Raw genomic sequence first — 23,667 nt, 5'->3', positions numbered from 1 at the left:
ATGGAGACTGGAAAGAAGACTGAAAATGAATGGCGGGGTATAATGAGGTCATAATGATGATTGTTGGATTGGATTAAATGACCGTTTTAAATCTGAGTCTATCGATCCCTAGATTGAGTTGAAATCAGCGGGTGACCATACACCTCCTCCCAGAACAAGCCGACTCACCCAGGCAGCAGAGGAGGGGCGAGCCCCACTCTGGCCCCGCCCACGCGGGCAGGCCCCGCCCCCTTCCAATCCTGCCAGGCTATCCAATCGCTTGTCGAGATCATCGCTTTTCTCAGGCGCTTGTGTCGATCTGGGTTCCAATTGGAGAGGGGGCCAAACCATGGCGGAGAAGACTCAAAAGAGGTGGGTCTGCTGTTTGAGAAGAGCCTGCTCTCGGCTCTCTGCAGAGATGGAACCTGTTCTGACCGCCAGTGGTGGGGACTGAGATGGAGTCTTATCCCCGGCACTCGGCCCGGATGGTTCCTAAAGCCCAGGCCTCGCTTCCGCGGACGGAGGAGGCGACCGAATAGGGATCGGGAGGCCTGGGAAGAGATGCGGAAGCGGGGCCGGGAAGGGTCGGTTCTTCCATCCCCGGCCCACCTCGCCGTCCCTCCTCCACGCGCCTGCGCGAAGGGGTCGGGGCGAGGGGCGTGGGTGAGGCAGGCGGGGGCCGTGGGGGGAGCGGGGTCGCCTCTTCCCTTCCGCAGCGCTTGGGGCCGCCGATCCCCGACGGCTCGGAGCTGCCTTCTCGGGTGTGTGTTCCCAGACGCCCACGTTGGCGCTGGCCGCACCCCGGCCCTGCCTGCCCGTCGTGGGCGGTGTGTTGGTGTAAACCGGTCCACGGTCACTTGTCCGAAAGGGGCCGCGCCTGGACTAGAGCTGAGCCCTGCTGCCCCCGTGGACCAGCTCCTTTGGAAACGCGGGGGGCAGGCATTGTGGCTTCTCCAGCAGTCGCGTTGATAGGAGCTGCTGGTGGAGGAAGGCAGCAGCTTGGGTGCGACCAATGCTTAACTGTGTCCAAAAGCAGCCTCTGCTGACTCTTGAAAAAGAAAGCCGACAGACTTAAAACGTAGCTTGTTCTTCTACTTAAGCAGGTAACTAACTTTTTTCATGAGCTACAGAGGAACAGAGCTATGACTGTTACGTGCCGTCTACAGTAGTGTACGGTGGAGATGCAGGCATTTCTTGTTGACTTATTTTAATAGATCGTGGCTAAGCCTCCTCCCAGCTGCCTGCTGCTCCTCTGCCCCGCCACGCAGGGGCAGTGTGTCCACCCGGAGACGTTTGGACCATGTTTTAGTTGATTTAAGGGTGAATTTAATTACTTCCTGCCGCAAGAGAAGTATGCTGATTGTGACACAAACTCCACCTGGGGCGCTGAGGCATGAAACTGAAGACAGAGGGGGACTTGTGAATTGCTCCTGTCTTCACTTGTCCAGGACAAATCCAGTGTTAGATAATGCTCTTGTCATAAGAAATCATAGAGGGAGGCTGAGGGAATGGAAAGTTGGAATGGGAAGTAAGCTCTAAAACAAGAGACATAAAGCCTAATTTATTTGACCAAGGCCTAATCAAATACATAGTTTAGCACACAAACCCACTCTAAATGAAAGGCATTAGAGAATTACCATTTACAAATGGTGATACATTCAAGGATCACATCTCTCAAAGGAAAAATACCCAACACGACAGGTTCTTTCCAGAAAACTTTCAACAGGAAAGAGGTGATTGGTGCCAGGATAATGATGCCCCCCCCTCCCCCCCAGTGAACTTTGCTTCAAGAAATGTCTCCTCTCTGGGTTTCAGTTTCCTCATCTGCAAAATGTGAGATTATTTTCTGAGTTAGTTTACTGAAGTTTTTCTTTCTTCTCTTCCTCAGTGGAACGGTTCTATATTTTCTGTGATTTCAGCAGTCAAGTGGCACATAGTAACCCAGATAGATCGTTTTTCAGATTTCATTAACTTGAGCCTTGAACAAAGTCAGTGTATGTCCAAATGATGGAAATACATGTAGCTGTGTCTTACCTCACAAACACTTTTTGAAGTTAGACCCAGGGATTATTCGTTTTTTTGTTTGATATATAGACCTTTTTGCTTAGAGCTTTAAAAATATTTTGTGGTAGAAAGTTTTTTAAAAAAAATATATTTTTATTGATTTCAGAGAGGAAGGGAGAGAGATAGAAAGATAGAAACATCAATGATGAGAATCATCCATCAGCTGCCTCCTGCACTCCCCCTACTGGGGATCGAGCCTCCAACACAGGCATGTGCCCTTGGCTGGAATCGAACCTAGGACCCCCCAGTCCGCAGGCCAAGGCTCTGTCCACTGGGCCAAACCGGCCAGGGCTGGCAGAAAGTTTTGTTCACTGAAATTTGTAGAAGAAAAATTTGTGTATGTCTTTCTTTACTTTATCATTAGTAGGGAAGTTGATGTGATTTAAAATATTTTTGGTGTTACTTTGCACTTATATTGCAATATTTGGGGGGACTCTGAAATATGAATGATGGAGAGACATGTTAAAGAGTTTGTACCCTGCATGCTTATACATTAATATTTATAGAACTTATAAAATAATATTGAAATGAGTGATTCATTGCAATCTAGATTTCTGGTCCTTGCTGGTGGTAAAATATTTGCTGAAATGAGAAAAGAACTTTTTGAAAAATTTATAAATCAAGGCAGTGACATTTTGGTCAAGAAAGCTTCAATGGTTTCACATACAGGTTTTAATAATTTTTTAAAATGCAAAATTCATGGCTTAGAAGATAATTTAATAGCTTTTGTTGGTCTTATGAAGCTAGAACAAGGCAAGGCTGTCTGGTCTCCTAACTCCTTCTTAATATTGTCCTGGAAGTCCTAGCCAGAGCAGTAAGAAATAATATGCATACAAATTGCAAGAAAAAGAAATAATATGCATACAAATTGGAAAAAGAACTAAAACTGTCCCTATGCACCAAACACAAAAGTTTTTACATGGAAAATTCCAGAGAACCTACCAGAAAAGCTACTTGAATTGAGTGGGTTTAGCAAGGTCACAGAATACAAGGTCAATATACAAAATTATTGTATTTTTATAACGTACTAGCAATGAACAACTAGAAATCAAAATTTTGAAAAATCCAAATAGAATTCTAAAGTCAAAATATAGTATCTAAAATGGTATTATTTCACAGAAGCTGAGAGTAGATTTAATACCATGAATAATAGCATTGCCACTAAGAAAAATTCTTTGCATAATGTGAACAAGTTACTTAATGACTGCCAATTTAATGGGAAAGTCATTTGGTGCAGTTTATATCAGCACAAGACTCGGCTAGGGCAGCATTTAGCTAGATTCAGCTGTGTCAAACAAAAGATCAGGGCAGAATATCAATATTTGTTTTAAACAGTTTGAACTATAAGTTATATAATTCAATAAGCAGTTTTATATGCAGTTAGAAAATGAATAGGAACATTTATGCATTACACTGATTTTTATATTAATATTACCTTGCTGGTTAAATAATTTGAATATACATTCTTTTCCCCCCTTTTTTACAAAAATAGTGGCATAGCATATAAACTGTCCATTTTCTGGCTTTGCTTTTCTTTTTAGCTTTTATTTTATTATTATTATTTTTTTAATCCTCAAGGATATTTTTTCCATTGATTTCCAGAGAGAGAAGAGGAAGGGAGGGAGGGAAGGAGGGAGGGAGGGAGGGGGAGAGAGAGAGAGACAGACAGACAGACAGACATTGGCATGAGAGAGACACATTGACTGGTTGCCTCTCGCATGCACCCCTACTGGGGCTGGGGAACCTGCAACCAAGGTATGTGCTTTTGACTGGGCATCGAACCCAAGACCATTTGGTCTGCTGGCTGATGCTCTAACCACTGAGCAACCAGCCAGGGCTGGCTTTGCATTTTTTACTTCATTTAGTCTGGAGATAATTTTAAATCTTTACATAAAGAATTGTTCTTTTTAATGATTGTATATTAGTCCATAGTATACTATAATTTATTAACCAGCCCCCTACTAATAGATTTCTATGTTTTCAGATTTTTGGTGCTGGTGTTGAAAGAAAAGGATCCAAAGTCTCTTTTTCTCTCAAGCATTGTAATTAATAATAAGGGCTCATATATGATTTTAGCCTAATGTATAGTATGCCAGCTGGAAAGTTGATAATATATTAAACTTTACCCTCTTACAATTTACTTTGCATTTATCTATCAATTTTTTTCTTAGCCTTTTTTCATCACAGTGTCAGGATGGCTTCTATAACAATATTTGTAAACCTTACCCATGCTAAATGTTACCTTTTTTCTTTCTTCAGTGTGAAGATTGCTCCTGGAGCAGTTGTGTGTGTAGAAAGTGAAATCAGGGGCGATGTAACTATAGGTAAGAAAATAGTTTCCTAGTGTTGTTTCTCAAGAAGTGATGTGATTTAATTTCAGTATTTTACAGTAATTTGGTAGTTTATTTGTCTTGTTTCGCTGATGTCCTACTTTTGACAAAACAATGTATTTTCTCCCATAAGTGTTTTATGTTTCTAAGAGAATGTAATGTGATGGAGTCTCTATTTAAACTTCTATCTGAGAAACTAATGAAGCAATTTAAGTTATTCAGTTTACATCTATTGTGTGCTAGCATAGGGATACAGCAATGAATATTGCAGAAAAATTTACTGCTGGTTTTGGAGCTTACATTCTACTGGGTGATTATTAACAGTGTGAACCATGAAGTGTGACAGACAGGTGAGCATCCTTGCACTTGACTTGTTGGGTTAACTTGGACATATTACTTAACCTCAGTAGCCTTTATTTTCCACATGTGTGTCTCAGAAGGGGTTCAGCTGCATGTAGGGGTGGCTTAAACATGCAAAGGTTTGCCTTCACCGGGTGGCTCAGTTAGTTGAAGTGTTGTCTCATATACCAAAAACGTTGCGGGTTCAACTCCCGGTTAGGGCATATACCTAGGTTTCTCGGGGTGCTTATGGGAGGCAACCAGTCGATGTCTCTCACATCAATGTTTCTCTCTCTCTAAAAATTAATAAAAACATACCCTCGGTGAGGATTAAAACAAAAACATTGAGAGATAGGTAGGCAATTCAGGGCTGGTCAGTTGATTGTCCAGGAGTCCCAGCCTTGCAGGCCAGGATGTGATGACTTAAAGTATCAAGTGTGACGTTAAGAAAGGGGAGGAGTGGAGACAAAAGAGTGTACCTCTCAGCTGAGTCGGCTCCCTTTAAAATGTCATTCTGAAAGGTCACCCTTCTTTGTGGTCTAATGCCTTGGACTTAGTCCTATGGACACATGTAGCTGCAGGGAAGGCTGGGGAATATAGTCTTAACTCATCCTTTTGCTTCCCGTAATAAAACAGGATTCTGTTACAAGGAAAAGGGAAGAATGGATATCCAGTGGCAACTAGCAGTTACTGTCACATGCAGAATAGGAGTTCCTACCTCCTAGGCTTTTGAAGGATTAAGTAAGAGAATATTTGGGCAAGTGATTACATGGAGCCTAACACATAGTGAGCACTCAATGAAAGTTAGCTAACATATCAAACTGATAAATCTTATCAGTGTAGCCTTGCTGGAGGTCAATTCCAACATTTAAAACAAATGAACAGTTCAACCTGTGACGACTTGTACGCACATGACTTAAGTTCCCCCAGGTTCTTTTACATGTTTTTACTGGATATGGTCCCCAGAGTAGAGGTAACGTGAATTAAGTACATTTTTAGAAAGAAAATGTGCCTTTTTCCCTTATAGTAACAGTATCTTTCTTTAATAGGAAAAAAAACATAAATTTTAGTAAGATTAATCTTTCAACCAGTTTAGGCATCATGTCGTATAAAACTAGTAAAGATTGTGCCAGTTTTAAGGAACATCATTAGGAATTTGCCAGGTTGGATTTATCTTAAATTGACCGAATTTCAAAGTTTAGAAGGTGACCCTGTTTATTTTCAGGGCTATGTTAACTCTTTGTTAACTCTTCAACCACCTGCAAACTCTGTATGAGGAAAAATTATGAGGCCATATGTTTATGAAAACACTCTTCTGCATTATTTCTATTCTGGTATTTTTATGGTTTCATCATGATTTGAGGAATAACATCTAATATTAGCTCACAAGATAGTCTATAATTAGGAGGATAGTAACACTAAAATAATGTAGTTATTTGTATAAACTTTTCCTTTCATTCTACTTGTCCATTTTAAAGAATAAGTATACAAAAAATTTTTAAAGAATAAGTATATAATATCTACTATTGTCTATAGATATCTCTACAGGCATACATGCACAGACAAGTATACCTATATATATTTGTGTGTGTATTTCATATTTGAAATAACTCCTATTTTTTGCAGAAGCTTCTCTAGAATAGCAGTAAAGGCTTTATCCCATGAAAAGGAAAGGTCGACCACTGGACCACTGCGTAGGACTGGGGCATGAGGGTCTCAGGAGTCAGCACTCCCTCTTCTGTTTCTCCTTCTCTCTTTTACTACTTTGTGCTCCTCCCCTTTCTTTATCCCTATTATCCTCCTACTTCCCCCCAAAGGTTGAAACTGTGTAAGTCAATACAGTGATTAAATCTTTCCATACAATATTTGACCACTAGCTGATAGGGTACAGCTCTGATGGTTAAAATATAAAATGACAGTTCAACACAGATTTTCAGTGATGGATTATAACACAAGAAGTAATAATTTTTTAAAAAATGGATCTAAGTTAATATTTGTTGTGTTTATTTTTGACCCACTTTTTTAAAACAAGAAAATTTGCTCAAATACTTTATAGAAATATATCTACTTTAAAAACTAAGGAAAAGATTCAGAAGTGATATAGTTACCCATTGTCCTATCTTCCACAATTCTGGTCTCATTTTCATTATACGTGTTTCTTACCTTTAATTGTACATATAAATATGAAAATTTTCCAGAATTGATATTTAGATAGTCATTTCTATCATTGTTATATTTGGTATAAAATATCTTCATCCTAAAAAAATAAATAAATAAAATATCTTCATCCTTTGGCTACTATTTTTTAAATAATTTTTAAAATTGATTTTAGAGAGAGAAAAAAAGGGGAGAGGAAAAGAGAGAGAAGCGTTGATTTTAGAGAGAGAAAAAAAGGGGAGAGGAAAAGAAAAAGAAAGAGAGAGAAGCATTGATTTGTTGTTCTATTTATTTATGCATTCATTGGTTGCTTTTTAAAAAATTTGTTTTTAATCCTCACCCAAGGATATGTTTTTTTAATTGATTTTTAGAGAGAGAGGAAGGAAGAGAGAGCAAGAGAGAAACATCAATTGGTTGCCTCCCATATGTGTCCGATCCAGGTTCAAACCCACAGCCTAGGTATGTGCCCTGACTGGATTCGAACCTCAACCTTTTGGTGTATAGGATGCTCCAACCAACCAAGCCTCCTGGTCAGGGCCATTGGTTGCTTCTTGTATGTGCCCTGACCAGGAGATCACACCCACAACCTTGACGTATCAGGACGATGCTCTAACTGAGGTAGCTGGCCAGGGCATCCTTTGGCTACTATTAATTCATCTTTCTGATATAACACATCAGATTAGAAAGCTCCTGGGCAATCTATATATATAAAAGCCTAAGCAACCATCCGACCATTTGACTGTCCAACCGGAGTTATGACGCACAATGACCACCAGGGGACAGATGCTCCAACTGTTAGCTGTGATGCACACTAACCACCAGGGGGCAGACGCTCAATGCAGGAGCTGCCGAGCTGCGGTGACTTGGCAGCTGCAGTTTTCGGGTGACACACCTGGAACCAGAGAGGAGGGAGCCTGATTCCAGGGTGCATCACCTGAGAACTGCCCTCTCACAAGCCGGGACCCCTCGGGGGATGTTGGAGAGCCGGTTTCTGCCGATTCTTACAGGCCAGGCCAAGGGACCCCACCGGTGTATGAATCCATGCACCTGGCTTCTGCTATAATTATAGAGTTAAAGCAAAGCACAGAGTAGAGATAAGTTATCTAATTAAAACTCGCTTTCCTTGCCATGTTTTATTTTTCACTTTATGGCTTTTATTGTTTTTGTTTTGTTAGAAGAATTTGCCAGAAGAATTAGTTTGTCTTTTTTCTGTTGTGCTGTGGGTATGGAGATTTGAGCACTTAATACAGCTGCTTTCTGGGTTAAGTGGCAATAAACTTAAGTGTAGTTTAACTAATAGATTTTTCAGGATGTTATATACACTGAGTGGCCAGATTATTATGACCACCTGATGTTAGTAGGCAAATTAGCTATAATTTCGTGCTGAAGTTGCTAGAGGGCCAGATCATTATAAACGTCTGAATAGCACAACATACCTAAGTATCGTTGCTGATCAAGTTCATCCTATCATGTTGATGGCGTATCCCAATGGAGATGGCTTCTTCCAACAAGACAATGCGCCATGCCACGGTGCTTGTATTGTGCAGGAGTGGTTTCAAGAACATGAGGGAGACTTTACCTTGCTTAGGTGGCCCCCACAATCACCAGATCTCAATCCAATTGAGCATTTGTGGGACGAAGTTAAAAGAGCCATCAGGCAGCTGGTTCCACAACCATCAAATCTCACAGAACTGGACAGTGCTATTCATCAGGCATGGTGTCAGATTCCTCGCATCACCTTTCAACATCTCGTGGAGTCAATGCCAAGAAGAATCGCCGCAGTATTGAAGGCAAAAGGTGGCCCAACGAAATACTGATGGGGTGGTCATAATAATCTGGCCACTCAGTGTATAACTTTTTATCCCCTTGTTGGTTATACTCTTACTATATTATACCATTCTGAAATATTTTTTGGAAAAAAAATTGTTTTCCTTTGCTGTGTTTCAGTGTAGTAGGACCCAATCTTCTATTTCCCTAGAAAATCAGGTATTTGGTTAAACAAAGAAACTAGTCCGAAGCTTTGAAGTGTTTTCCTTAACCAGAAACCCCATGACTCGAGATTGTTCTGGAGCTGCTTCATTAGAGGCTGCTAAGAACAGACCTTGGGAAAAATAACAGCTCTCTTGTTAATTGTAATTTGGGTAAATAAGGTTTCATAACACCAAGCCTGTTTTTAATTAGGCTGCTTTGATTTATGGGCCGTGCATTATTTCCTGTAGATTTTATTTTGAATGATGAAAATATTTCAGAAAAGTACCACTAAGCACAGTCCTGTAGTCCCATAATAGGGTGAAAGGCCGTCTCCTGGGTCAGAACCGGGCTTGGTTGGGACATAATCGTGTGAAGGCAGAACTTGGCACAGTGGGAAAGCTCTGTGATGGAAGCACTTTGTCCCACTTTATTCTGTCTTTCTCTTCATTATAGTTTTTAATTTAGATCAAAAGCTTCCCTTTTATTGTGGAAATCTTTTTCCATAAGGCAGAACAGTGGCTTTGACTTGAGAAATTCATGGACTACAAAGCAGTTCTTACAGGTACTTCAGCTTACAGGTCAAAGGAATCGTTTTAATTTTCAAAAGAAAGCTTGTGGCTTTTTCAGCTATTTATTGACATATGAAAACGAACTCAAAGATTGCTTTCTGTGGCAAGGATAGAGAGGAAAAATGTCCTTAACCATATGAGGAGAATGGAAATTTGATGCAAGGAATGTCTTTCTGGCTATGCTGCATCAAGCCCAGCCAACCATTTAGAAAAATATTTCATCGGCCAGTAGGGCAGCTCCAACTCTAGACACGTTTATCCAAACAAGGAGATAAGCCAAATAGGGTTTCACCACATGTGGTAAGAAAATAGACAAACTACTCTGCCAGAAAGAGCCCAAGAAGGTTCACAACAGTTTAAAAAAAACCCAAAACTTTCCATGGTGACAGATTTTTATTTTTAAAGCATTTTAACCTCAAGACCCTTAAACTTGGTTTGAATTCAGACCCATTCTAGGTAAAGGTGCTTCTTGTATTCAGAAAAGCATGGAGCAAACTGTGTCCACAGTTCAGCACGCTGTCGCTGTCCGGGTGCCAGCCTCCAGCACAAAACCACGCGGGGACAAAGTTGCATTGGAGGCATCACTCACCCGAGTCAGAGCGTTCCTTTAAGAAGTTCACCACTCCAACATGTCGTCACTGGTCCGAATGTACTACAGTAATTGATACCATATTTGCTATCAGTTTATCAGCTGGAATAGAAACGCCCACGAGCCCGGTGAGAAGGAAACACAGTCTTATGTACTGGACAACAGTAAATCCATGCTTGGGTTTGCAGTCCTCTCCAGCTGGCCCTCCACAGTCAATGCAAGAGCTCTGCTCTCTGGGCATGCCACACAGGGCAGACACGGACTGGCTCGACAGTTCTGAGCACAGACTTTGCAGAACTGGTAACACAAGGGGTGGTGACTGACACCTGGAGTGTTCACTGGTGCATGCCTATTTTGGGGGTGGGGGGTAGGGGAGAGACAGGGCCTGTGCTCCATGCAAATTATGTTGTACATGGGCAAATTTGGACTTTCTTTCAAAACAGGAGAGACCATTTAAGTTTTCTTCCCAAATACGATAAGTGCATACAGCCAGTAAAAAATTAAAGAAGTTCACCAATCTGATATTTTAGCAGTCACATTTACGGAAGTTCATGTATTCTAACCTTCCTAATCTCTGCCCACAAAAGACCTACAAGAGGCTTAGGGGAACTATTCAGTTTATTGTGGCCCACGACATTTGCTGTTACTTCACAACTCAAAGTTGGTAGTTTGACCTTTTATGTTATTTCAGTCCTGAAGCACCAGGACTTGTAGTTTGTCTGTGCTGCCGCCAGGTGGAGGTAGTGTCTTGAGCACAGATCTCACCCAAGTTTTTGATAAAGCTCTACTCCCAGGGCAAGGCCCTCAGATTTAAAACCAGCTTTCCAGTTATTTACTAACTTATTAAGAATGATTAAACATCATAATAAGAAAACACCTGGCTAAAATAGTTCAGGCATTATTTTTAAATATCATGTAAGAAGAAGACATGAGATGGGATTAGTTTAATTTTTAAAAATTTGTGTTTCTCTGTCTTGTTTTTTGTATAATTAGGATGTTTTATATAATCTTTGAAAGGGGAAAAAGCAAATTCTGAAGAAACACAGGTCCCAGTGGTACCTTTGTCTTGTTAGTCCATTCTTGGGAATCTTCTTGCAAGCCTGCTTGTTGTCAGAAGCTACCACTTGAGGACTAGCTGAATATCCAGTGCTTCCGGCTACTTATCTCAGAGTGGCAAAGGATCTGCTTTTTATCACAGTCCTGATGATCTCTTCGTCCTGTCTACCGTTTTTAATACCAGTGTAAAGATACCTGTATAACTTTTTTTACTATCTTAAAATAAGGGGCAGAAATTTCTCTCCTGGTTAAAAGGAGGTATTGCCCTGATGACCCGGGTAAGGGAGTAGAACAGACCCTTTTCTTCTGTGTCCCTGACCAGGAGTTATTTTGCTGACTGTGATGAAGCGATTTGCTAGCTCTCAGTGTCAGATAGGGATGAACCTGTTTTTTAAGAACTATGGAGACCAGACCCCATGATCTCCCTTTCAAACAGCATTTCCTGTAATTCACACTTCAACCCCATGATGTGGTTGTAGATCTCATCTTTTTGTAGATGGGAAAACAGGCTTTTGAGAGATGAAGCTCATAGCCTTTAAGTGATAGAGGCTAGAGTCCAGACTTCCTAGACAAGGGGTGGAGTGCTGGCTGGGGCTTTAATTACAAAGGAAACTCAAAATAGGTTGTGTTTACCATATTACCTTTACCAGAGAGCATTTTGAAGTAAAATGTAAATCTAGGATTGTGCAAACTACAGGTTTAAATTGGTTCAGACAGCTGGAATATCTCATTTCAAAGAGACCCAGTGTTTGTTTCAACATTGTTTAGCACTTCTCCGCCCAGAGTGATAACATCTACATGCCCATTATGAAGGAATTGGTTAAACAAATTATGGCATATTAATATGATGTGAAATACTATTCAGCCATTAAAAATAATATTTACTTGGGTGTACTTATATGGGAAATGACCATGACTTATTAAGTGAAAAAAGCAAATTATAGAATAAGTACTATTCCTTGTTGTTGTTTTTAAGTATGTGCTAGTAATCCGTATTTTTTCTCCTTCCAGTTGAATTTACTTTTTTTTAAAATATATTTTTATTGATTTTTTACAGAGAGGAAGGGAGAGGGACAGAGAGTTAGAAACATCGATGAGAGAGAAACATCGATCAGCTGCCTCCTGCACACCTCCTACTGGGGATGTGCCCGCAGCCAAGGCACATGCCCTTGACCGGAATCGAACCTGGGACCTTTCAGTCCGCAGGCCGATGCTCTATCCACTGAGCCAAACCAGTCAGGGCTTGAATTTACTTTTTACCTGTCTAACGAGATATGGTTTATATACAATAGTACTTAAGTCTGGAATATACCTCAGACTTTTAAGAATAGTTACCTCTAGGGAATGGGATTAGCATGAGAGGATCTTTGCACTCTTTGCTTTGTTTGAATTTTTTTGTAATGAGCATGTATTCCTTTAATAAATTGGGTGTATTTTCTTTTAATCCTCACTCAAGAATATGTTTTTTTGTTGTTGATTTTAGAGAGAGAGAAAGTGAGAGAAACATCAATCAAATACCTCCCATACATGCCCCAACTGAGGATCAAACCCATAACCAGATTGTGTGTATTTTTTAACAACAACAACAAAAAGGCTCAGATGTTCACAATCATGGTCAAGTTGAGAAGCTTCCCAGGGATCTGAGAGACACCATCTTCTATCCTGAAATCTATCCTGAATACGGAAATTTACTTAAGCAGCTGAAGAGTTGGGGAGCCAGGGGTTGATACCGTTGTAATTAGCTAGTTATTAACAACAGGAACGTAGCAAAGGGAAGGCCAGACGTTATAGGAACGTTCCCTGCAAACCACTGGGACTGGGCAAAGGAGAGATAGACACATGCCCAGTGAAGTTGGGGTGACAAGGAAGGTGCTGTGTCAGTCACACCTGGGAACAGAGGTCATTGACCAGAATGGGCGTGGCCACAGCAAGTGTGTGAAGAGTTGGGATACTTAATTTCCTGAAAAAGGAGTTCACTCTCTACTGCTCTTGGCTCTCTTGGGACTCGTGTTACTCTGTGCTGGTGGGGCTCTTTTGCTCCCGCTTTCCTGCCTTAGCCCACATGACCCACAGCCATGTGGACCCCACACACAATGGACTAATGGACTATAACTAGCCTGATGTTGAACTGGACCCAGCTCCACCATGGAAAGAAAACTCTGGACACTGGCTGTGGTTTATTACTATTTTTTAACTCTTACCCAAGGATATTTTTTCCATTAATTTTTAGGGAGAGTGAAAGGGAGGAAGGGAGGGCGGAAGAGAGAGAGGGAGAGGGAGAGGGAGAAAGAGAGAGAGAAGCATTGATGTGAGAGAGACACATCGATTGGTTGCCTCCCACACGCACCCCGACCAGGGCTAGGGATAGAACCTGCAGCCCAGGTACATGCATGCCCTTGACCAGGAATTGACCCTATGACCCTTTGGTGCCCAGGCTGACACTCTAACCACTGAATCATACTGGCCAGAGCTGGCTGTGGTTTTAGTTCTACTAATTCCTTAGCGGCACATCTCCCAGGACTGGGAAAAGGAACTTTGGAAACCCACAGGTGTAATTCCATGGAAATAAAGCTTTCTACAGTATCTCATCCTCCTATGGGGGCCTCCAGATATGATTATTCCAGTGGAACCCCAAGAACCCCACTCCCACTAGCAACGGGGGAGACAGGCCACATTTTCCTCCCATAACGGGGTGACAGAATAGCAAAGCCACTCTCATGTTACATCTTACCAGACTGTGTCTCCTTCGACTGTGCATCCTCTTATAGCTCCCGCAACCCCTTTATCAACCTCCAGCTCCTCGTTGTTAGGGAAAAAGTAAGCTGAGCTGAGGTTCCTTCCAAGGCTTCGGGCACCTTCTTCATTCTAGGACACTTGTGCGTGAGTGCGTGAAGTGCTCCCAGTTTTCAAGATGACAAGTTCAAAGGGCAAAAATAAAATGTCCTTTTGTTTCCCCATAACATACAGCACTGAATCTTGCCTGTCACAAGCAGATAGTGATTATTGAATAAATTAGCAATTTATACAATTGAATTTCATGGCCAATGTCTCTCTCCCCACTTTCTGTCAATACTCTGCCTCTCTCTTTTACTCTCAGAACCCGTTACTTCCTGTCTGCTGGTTTACCAATAAAAATAGCTCTGGAATTGGGGACGGGTAGAGCGGGTGTTGGAGGGAGAGGCTAAAATGAGGTTGTTTGCTCATCAGTGGTTTCATTATCATCAGCATGTGGGGACTGTGGGTAGATGAGAGCCGGGAGAGGGAGTGTGTTGGCATTCCAGAGCCTGTGCTTGGGCGGTGCCCTGCGGCCACCAGCTGGTGGGGAAGTGGATGTGTGAGAGCCCTTTCCTGCCGTTTGAGATGGGAGTCACTGCCTCAGGTTTCCCGGCATCAGAGTACAGGGCTTCAGTAATCACATTTGGCTCCTTGCACTGTGTCCCTCCAACCTTTTACTGGTTAAAAATCACGTCCTAGACCAGACAACAGAAGCTCTGCTTCCTCCCCATGGGTAAACTTGTAATAGGGATAGTGGCAAAGTAACAAAGCTAAGGTTAGTTTCCATATTTTCTGACTCCCACCCCACCCGTATTCCCTCTTCATCATTTAATAGCAAGACTGACCCTGTATTACACTAGCATAAGAAAGTGTTAGGTGGTTCACCTTTATGAAGGAAAGGAAGGAAGAGAATTAACTTTTATTGCCAACTATGTGTCAGAGTACAAGCATTATCTCATTGAATCCTTACAACAAACTGCAAGACTGGTATTTTCACCACCTCCCTTTCGCCGCTGAGATAACAGGGGCTTCAAAATAGAGGGCGATCCAGGGCTGTCTGGCTCCAGCGCCTGGGCTGTCTCCACTCACCTTGGTTTGAGATTTGGCACTAACTACTAATGATAACAGCTGAGGAGATAACATTTGCAAAGTGCCTTGTGTGGTGCCTGGCACATACTTTAGAGAATGTTCCTCCCAGCAGCCTCCTCCCTTCCCTCCTATGCTGCTTGAGGCATAGGCTCCACTGATCATTTCTTCCCACCATACTTTTAACAGGACCTAGGACAGTGATCCACCCTAAAGCACGAATCATTGCGGAGGCTGGACCCATAGTGATTGGTGAAGGTAACCTAATAGAAGAACAGGCGCTGATCATAAATGCGTGAGTAAGACCCTTACACATACTCTGAACGAAGTACCACAGAGCGTGTTTTTATTAACTTCAGCTAACTATAGGAACCTTTTATGACTGACTTCTGGAAAGCCCATGGTTTTAGAACTAGAGAAGCATTAAGGATCATTTTCAACACGAGGGATTAGTAAATGAGGAAAGTGAAGACCAGAGTGAAGAGACTGGTCCGAAGTGAGGTGGCTCCTTGGTGGGTTGGAGCTACTAGACTCTCAATCTGATAATCTTCCCCTTACATATCACTACCTCCTCTATTCCTTAAGCGAACATTTCCCAAGTACCGCCAGGGTCCAAGTGCTATGCTGACCACCCCGAAGAGAGTCTTTTGGTTGGATTTCTAGGTTCTAGCTGAAATGTTATCGTCAAATTCTTTGTAGGGGTTTTATTTATATTTGAAAAAGTTGGGGTCCTAGAGGCAATTTTAAAGATTAAAAAAATAATAAAATATTAGAACATGCACATGATCTTAGTGAGCTAGACTGCAATACCTATGAAAATTTCATAGGCATTTATAAAGCTTTCTAGAAAAATCTTGGCAGGAAATTCAAGCTTATACCTAATATATAGCAATAATGTGTGGAATTTTTAACAAAGACCTTGGGAAAATATTTAACTGATAAAGAGATTGGAGGGGGTGCGTCTTAAAGCTTACTTAGGGTTTGGGAGTTTCTTACTATATTAAGCAATTTCTTTTTAAAATATATTTTGGCACCTTTATCATGAGTCAGTTAACAATAGCTATATTCTGCAGTAACTCAGCTGTCAGGGATAAATCTCCATTTTAAAATGACTTCCTCCTCTTAGAGCACAAATTGTGCATGTGTGTGTGCACCCTGACCCAAGACCAAACCCGAAACCTCTAACCAATTGAGCCACCCAGGTGACCAGGGCTTAGACCACAAACATGTTATGTTCCAGTATTTCACCTAACTACCTGACAGCATAAAGTAATTATTTTATGTGAATATCTGTTTATGAATGAGTATTAAGAATGGAAAATGTTCAACTTAGGCATGATTTTGATTCCAATTCAACAAGCTAAAAGTCATAGCCGGTATCTTTCTTACCTTGTCCTGGAGAAGGCCCTCTGAGCTTTGAGTTTAAAAAATAAAAGGAAGGCTGTCCTCCTATATATACACCTGTGACTTCTTTACATTTCAGTACTTCTTTTTTAACTCCAAATTAAGTATAAGGAATAAATAACTCACTTGGGTTAAGAAGTTACTTGTTTTAAGCTTGATTAGGTAAAATTGAGAGAATGAACCCAAATTCTAAAACTGGAGAATTACATATTCCATTACTGACTTGATGATTTGTCTCTTCTTTTTATAGTCACCCTGATAATATCACCCCTGACACTGAAGATGTGGAACCGAAGCCTATGATCATTGGCACCAATAACGTGTTTGAAGTTGGCTGTTGTATCCTTTACAGTAATTTAGGATAAACCATTCCCGGCTGCTTTTTAATTCCTAAGACTTTGTAGAAATTATCATAGTTTATCTATCAAATATGTTTATTATGTATATATTAATTACATTTTTAGGGCTTCACTATCCAGTTCTTTGAGAAGATGCAGTTGCAGTGTATCAGAAAAATGATTCCTCCTTTTCTACTGAATGACCCAGGAGAGTAAAGGAAGAATGCCATTTTCAGATGTGCTTGCACACAGGTGTACACACACAAACACACCTTTAGCTCAGCCTTTTGAAGGCACCATCTGTTCCTGTAACTTGTTGACAGGTAGCAATGACTAAGTGACGGTAGACACGGAAACAGTAAAACTGGCTTCTGTCCTGATTTAAGAACCACAGTTGTGTCCATTTGACTCCTATATAGTTTTAGGGTGACAGTACATTGTCTGAGGCAAGGAAATGATGGATGGGGATGAAAATATTTCATTCTTTGTTTTCCCCCCCAGTGTCAGCATTTCTTTCACTTGATTTTTTTGTATTCAAAAAGATGGTAAAGATTTTTTATGTTGTCAGCAAAATACTATTTTATAATGGAAAATACTTGAGAGGGAAAAAAGCTTAATGTTTAACAATAGCAAAATATTTACATAAAACATAAAATGGACTATTGTGACCATTAAGCAGTCACTTAAAATTATGTTTTTAACAATTTTAATGGTATATAATAATGCTCATAAATTTAAAGGGACCAAATAAAGTGAACTGCAAAAGTTTATCCAGCTTGATTTTATAGTTTGATGCCCAGTTATATAAAGGGAAATATGCATAATTATATAAAGATATAGCAAACTATCAACAGTGTTATCATTAAGTTATTGCGTGATAGGTATTTAACTTTTTAAAAACAATTATGGAAGTATGTTACTCTTAGAATTGGGGCATGAGGTGCTCATTTCTTTAAAAAACATAGAAGTCATTTATTTATACTTAGAGATATTTATATTGAAAGATTAAAACGTTACTTTCAGTCACCCCGAGCAAGGAATTTTGGCCAAGCTGAGCTTGCATGGCCCTTCCCACGCCTGTCCTCCGCCCCAGTGCAGGATAAGGTTATAGTGAATTGGGGGGGTGGGGGAGGAACATATTTAATATTTACTTAACTCTGGCTTACAGATTCCCAAGCCATGAAAATGGGAGATAATAATGTTATTGAATCAAAAGGTAAGCTATGTTGGCAGTTTTATTGTGAAAAGTGATTACCTCCTTTCTCTTTTGTGGTATCTGGAATGCAACCTAAGTACAGGCAGACCTCGCTTTATTGCGCTTTCCAGATAGTGGGTTTTCATTAACATCCAGGCAAGACCCTCCACCAACAAAAACATTACAGCCTGCTGAAGGCTCAGATGATGGTTAGCAATAAAGTATTTTTTAATTAAGGTGTGCACATTTTTTCTTTAGACATAATGCTGTTGCACACTTAGTAGACTACATTATAGTGTAAACATAACTTTTATATGCACTAGAAAGGCAGACATTTTGTGTGACTTATTTTATTGCAATATTTGCTTTCTTGTGGTAGTCTGGAACCAAACCTGCAATATTTTCAAGGTTTGCCTATACAAACTATGGCAAAGTGGTATGCATGGAAGTGGACTAAAATAGCTGTGAGACTAATTCCACTCGTTGCCTTTAAGGAATCCAATCTAGTAATGCATTTAATACATTAAATTAAAAATTCAGCTGTGTATATTTAAATCAGAATTGAACTTTATGGAAAGTTTAAATGAAAGTTTGGAGAAAGATTTCTACTAAATAATGCATTGATGTCAATGATAATTTAGTGGGTTAATGTTATTGTAGAATTTTTAAAATTCTATATAATTCTCTAAAATATATAGAGAACTACATAGACTGATGAACAGGGACAGATCCAAAGACAGAGAAACAGCGATCAGACTATCAATTCCCAGAGGGAAAGTAGGGGAGGGTGGGGGTAAGGGGAAGAGATCAACCAAAGGACTTGTATGCATACATATAAGCCAAACCAATGGACATGGACAACAGAGGGATGAGAACATGAGTGGGGGGTGGGGGGTGGGGGTTAATGGGGGGATGAGGACACATTTGTAATACCTTAACCAATAAAGAAATTTAAAAAAAAATCAGTTTGTCTAGCCATTTGCTTTATTTTTAAATTTTTTAAAATATTTTTTTTTATTGATTTCAGAGCGGGAGAGGGAGGGAAAGAGAGAAACATCAATGATGAGAGAGAATCATTGATTGAGTGCCTCCTGCACGCCCCACACTGGGGACCGAGCCTGAAACCCAGGCATGTGCCCTGACTGGGAATTGAACTGTGACCTCCTGAGCCACTCCTGCCAGGCCATAGCTTTCTATAATTTCGGGTCTACCCTAGCCAATCAGAAACAAATCTAAGCTACATATCATAAATGGGGCTAGGCAGGGGTTCATGTGAAGCCACCACCACGACTGGGAAGCAGCTCCAAGAACTTGTCCCATGAAGGTCCAGAAAGACCCTGAACAATGAGACTTCTTTAGAATAATGCTTTCTCTTCCTTGGTTCTCACTGACATGAAATAAAATGCTTCTCTTTTTAAATAATGAAATTAGACTTTTGTGACTCTACTTAGTGGTTTTATTTTAATTTGGTTGCCAATTATTATTACCATTGTCATTGTCATTTTCTATTTATTATATACTTGCTTTGTGTCAAACCTGTGCTCAGCCCTATACATTTACTATCCCATTTATTTCTTACAACAAAATGAAAAAAGTTTCCATTTATTGATAAATTTGATCGGAGAATTTACAGTGACTGACCAAGGTCACACAGTAAATCAGCAGCAGAACTCGGTTTTGAATACTAGTCTGGTACCTGCCTCTGTGTTACACATATTCTGAAATGAAGTGTTTTCTTTCATTTTTTTTCTTAAGCCAGTTTGCATTTTTATACCCAAATCATCATAGGAAAAAAGAGTGTTCTAATCAGTTGATGTCTTAAATTGTAATTCTTCCTTTGTTTTTCCTGCAGCATATGTAGGCAGAAACGTAATATTGACAAGTGGTTGCATCATTGGGGCTTGTTGCAACCTAAATACATTTGAAGTCATCCCTGAGAATACAGCGATCTATGGTGTAGATTGCCTTCGTCGGGTGCAGACTGAGCGACCACAGGTACTACAACCTCTTTCTAGAGAGTTCTTTCTAGCTGCTAATTTCCCCAAAATACCACATAATTGTTTTAATGGGACAGCAAGTCCACTATTTAAAAAAGCACATGATTACAACAAAACATCATAGAAACATTCCTAAAACTAGAATTTATCTGCGGTGAAAATATTCACTCTTTAATTAATATAAAAATATGCACAATATGACAATGACAAACTGATTATAGGAAAAGAAAATTCAGAGATGTTATTCCCGAATGTATTTTCTTATGTATTTTCACTGAAGATTTATCGTGAAATCTTAAAATGTATTGATTTCTCCTAAAATATCAATCTTCAAGGGTTAGGAGTGACTCTACTGAATTTACACTGGACAGCCAGCTGGGGTCCATCGATTAGTTTACTAACAGAGGTTGAAAATAAATACAGCTTGTGAATATGCAGGTGTGTTTGGATAATTTCCTGGCTTATGAGAAATTATCCCCTCCTAATAATCAAGAATAACGAAGAGCATGTATTTGGAGTTTCTTGTTAGAGTAGTAGATGCATAAGAAAGGGCATTTGAAACTTCCTTTTGACAGAAGACATTCTGATCTAAATCTGGCGCCTCATTGGCTGGCACACTCAATATGCTTTTTTAGTTACCCAACCTCCTTCCACTCCTCCAAAAGAAAATATTTTTCAAGATATTTATCACTTTGCCTCTGATTCTTAGCCATATTTTATCAGAAATTTAAACTCCAGTGTTTTGGGGTTATTCTATTTCTGTAATGTTTGGCTTTTATTATTACTACTAGAGGCCCAATGCACAAAATTTGTGCAAGGGGCTCGGCCCTCACAGCCCTGGCTGCCTTATGGCCCTGTGGTCCCACGACCCCTGCCCACTGGTCATTCCGGAAGGTCATTTGGAAGGTCTTGTTCCGCCGTCCGGTCTAATTAGCATATTAGCTCTTTATTATATAGGATTATTGTTAGAAGCAAGTATTACTTTTGTAGACTAAAAAGGAAATAAGAACCAATCTCGTATTTTTTCACTATCTTTCTACATAACAGCAAAAATGATTAAAGGGGAGAAATGCAGCTGGAGCTGGGGAAGGGAGATTAGAATTGAGTAAGAATATCTGATATTTAATACACAATGGTGTGCAACACTGTGTTTCAAATTTCAGTAATCATAAAGATCATGTAGAAGTCCTCATTGAAAAATGATTCCCCAGACTCAGTGAATCAGAGTGTCTAGGGCAAGGGCCTAAAAAAAAATCATATTTTTCACAAGTACCCCTAGGGAGTTCTACAACAGGGAAGCTTGGGCAAAGCTAGCATATGAAGAGTGAAGATCAGATGAGTATTGCAGATTGTTATGTAGGTCTTGTGGAAAGCTGTGTACTCTGGGAATTTTACTTATGTTGTCTTCTGTAACTGGAATTTTTTTAACATTTTAGAGGCCAGCATTGAAAACTGAGTCATACACATATTCTTATATATAAAATATTTTGGCTTTTCTAATTATCAAATTTAATATATGTTCACTGTAAATTTTCTTAAAAAGGGGGTAAGCAGTAATAAGTCAGTGATAATCATCTGTAATTCCATGACCTGGTGATCATCATTTCTATCTGTACTCTTAACTTTGCTTTCTGTTAGTTCTTAATGATCTTTTCATTTCAGCCCCAGACACTACAGCTGGATTTCCTGATGAAAATCTTGCCAAACTATCACCACTTAAAGAAGACTATGAAAGGAAGCTCAACTCCAGTTAAAAACTAAGAACAAGCTGTGACATCAAGATAACATTTTGTCTTTGACCACTGTCTTTTGAAAGGGCCACAGTTTTTAGGCCCTCTTAGCAGGTCACAGCATAATACAGGTTGATTTTATTTTGTAAAACAAACTTAGAAAGGAAAGTGATGGATTTTCATTGTAACTGTCCTCTATAATTTAATTAAAATGTGTTATTTTCCTATATCCCTGTTCCTTTTCTGATAATTTACAGATTTTGTTTCTTTTGTTATATAAAATGTTAGCTACAAATTTTAGTTACACAAAAGACTACCAGCGATAAGAAAAGACATATTGTTATGTATTTATATTCTGCCACATACTAAACTAAACAAAAAATGTTGATGACAGGACTTTTAGTGAGCATATTTTAATCAATTGTTCTGTTTACATTAGCTTTCCCCAAAATAACTCTTTTAATTTCTATTATGTACTGGCTGTATTAAAGCTAATGTGTTTGCCTTTTCCTTTGGTGGATTTGTAGCTTTTTAAAATTTCAGGTGAAATTTTAGCAACTATTTAATTAATTCATTTTGTTTCCAAAAAAAAGTATTTATTTTTCTTTTTAGTAAAACAAAAATGGTCAGGAAAAGATATAGTATTCAATAGAATACAAAGTCAAAAAGAATGATGTCTGATGAAAATGACAAGTGACCATTAATTGCAGGGTTTTCTTGGTTTTCTGAGGACAATGAAATCAAAAGAGATTTTGATATATTTATGAAATTATTTGGCATATTACTAATTATATCATTATAATTCTATTTAATTACAAAATGGGAAAAACTGAAGATTTTGTTGTAATTCCAAGTATTTTTAATAGTTCAAGTGCACACATTTAATGAAACATACTTTTCAACTTTTGAATCAATAGATATTAACCAATACTATTAAATACTAAGAAATTTTCTCTTGACATTTAATTTTTAAATGTGGATAGTAAAACCTATTTTTGAATTTCTGAAACTGACAGGTACAAATTAGCCTAATTGTTCCAAATTTGAATGAATTGATTTTGCTAAGAATACTTATGACTCAAGTTAGAAAACTTTATGACTATATACAGTGTCTGAAAAAGGAGAACATCAGATAAAACTCTAGTTTTGATAACTGGTATTTATTCATTTTCAGTTCCTGGTGCTCAACTCAGGATTTTGTTGATCATGAAAATTATGTTAGATAAAAGATCCAAAATTACAAAACTGCCTTTGAAATGCTATGCCAATTCTAAAACACTATGTCTGGGCAAGCTTTGATATGCTAATAAGTAACTTCTGGTCCAAACTATCCAAGATTTTAACCTAGTCTTTAAAGTTGCACGCCATCACTTCCACTTCATTTTATTTGTTAGAAGCAGGTCACTAAGTCCATCTCACACTCAAGGGGAGGGGATTAGGCTTCACCTTTTGAAAGGAGATGCATCCAAGAATTCATATTCTAAAACCACTAGCATATAAATCCATTTAAACTGGGTTCCTCCCAGTGTACTGTTGGCATCTCTTAGGGGTCTCCACACGGGAAGAGGGCTGTTTATTAATGGGCATAGCCCATGATATCAAAAGTCTTCATCTTATAACCTGTAAACCCTATCTTCTTAAAAACATATATTACTCATCCCTAAATATAGGGTGTCCCCCCAAAAATGTATATACACACTAATTATAAAGGCAATGTTTATTAAAATAAATTTCATTTTCAGAATTAACCTATCAGCTGTTAAAGTGTGTATACATTTTTTGGGGACACCCTGTATATATTTCATTAAGCATCAGTTTAACTCAGCTTAGTTACAATTATTATAAGTAAAAATTTTGAAGGATAAGAATGCTAAATGAATGTTGAAAATAATACAAAAACTATTCTTAACACTAAAATATATAAACTTACTGATATTTTTAAAATTTGCACTCCTTTATTAAACTTGTATAGAACCTACTGCATGCCAGGCACTGTTAAAAGCAGTTTATACATAACTTATTAATTACACATTAACTCATTTAATTCTCTTAACAGTCAGCTATCACTATTTTATAGATGTGGAAATT

General features: G+C 39.2%; 1 protein-coding gene across 1 annotated transcript; it reads left to right on the top strand.

Annotated features, from left to right (window-relative positions):
- Positions 1 to 239: 239 nt before the first annotated feature.
- Positions 240 to 21,986, top strand: DCTN6 (dynactin 6). The gene is made up of 7 exons (XM_005864051.2): positions 240 to 351; positions 4,303 to 4,367; positions 15,105 to 15,210; positions 16,570 to 16,658; positions 17,826 to 17,873; positions 19,705 to 19,847; positions 21,512 to 21,986. Exons 1-7 carry the CDS (start codon positions 329 to 331, stop codon positions 21,608 to 21,610), a joined length of 573 nt encoding a protein of 190 aa, XP_005864113.1. The 5' UTR covers positions 240 to 328; the 3' UTR covers positions 21,611 to 21,986.
- Positions 21,987 to 23,667: the final 1,681 nt, after the last annotated feature.

The sequence above is a fragment of the Myotis brandtii genome, unplaced genomic scaffold (assembly GCF_000412655.1).
Source record: "Myotis brandtii unplaced genomic scaffold, ASM41265v1 scaffold185, whole genome shotgun sequence".
NCBI lineage: Eukaryota > Metazoa > Chordata > Mammalia > Chiroptera > Vespertilionidae > Myotis > Myotis brandtii.
This window is presented reverse-complemented; position numbering and strand designations above follow the sequence as displayed.

What these genes read in the sequence shown, in the direction of transcription:
- DCTN6 (XM_005864051.2), top strand. Translation starts at nt 329, where the DNA reads ATGGCGGAGAAGACTCAAAAGAG. An exon ending in GCGGAGAAGACTCAAAAGAG is followed by an intron (nt 352 to 4,302) that starts GTGGGTCTGCTG and finishes TTCTTTCTTCAG; the next exon opens with TGTGAAGATTGCTCCTGGAG. An exon ending in CAGGCGCTGATCATAAATGC is followed by an intron (nt 15,211 to 16,569) that starts GTGAGTAAGACC and finishes TTCTTTTTATAG; the next exon opens with TCACCCTGATAATATCACCC.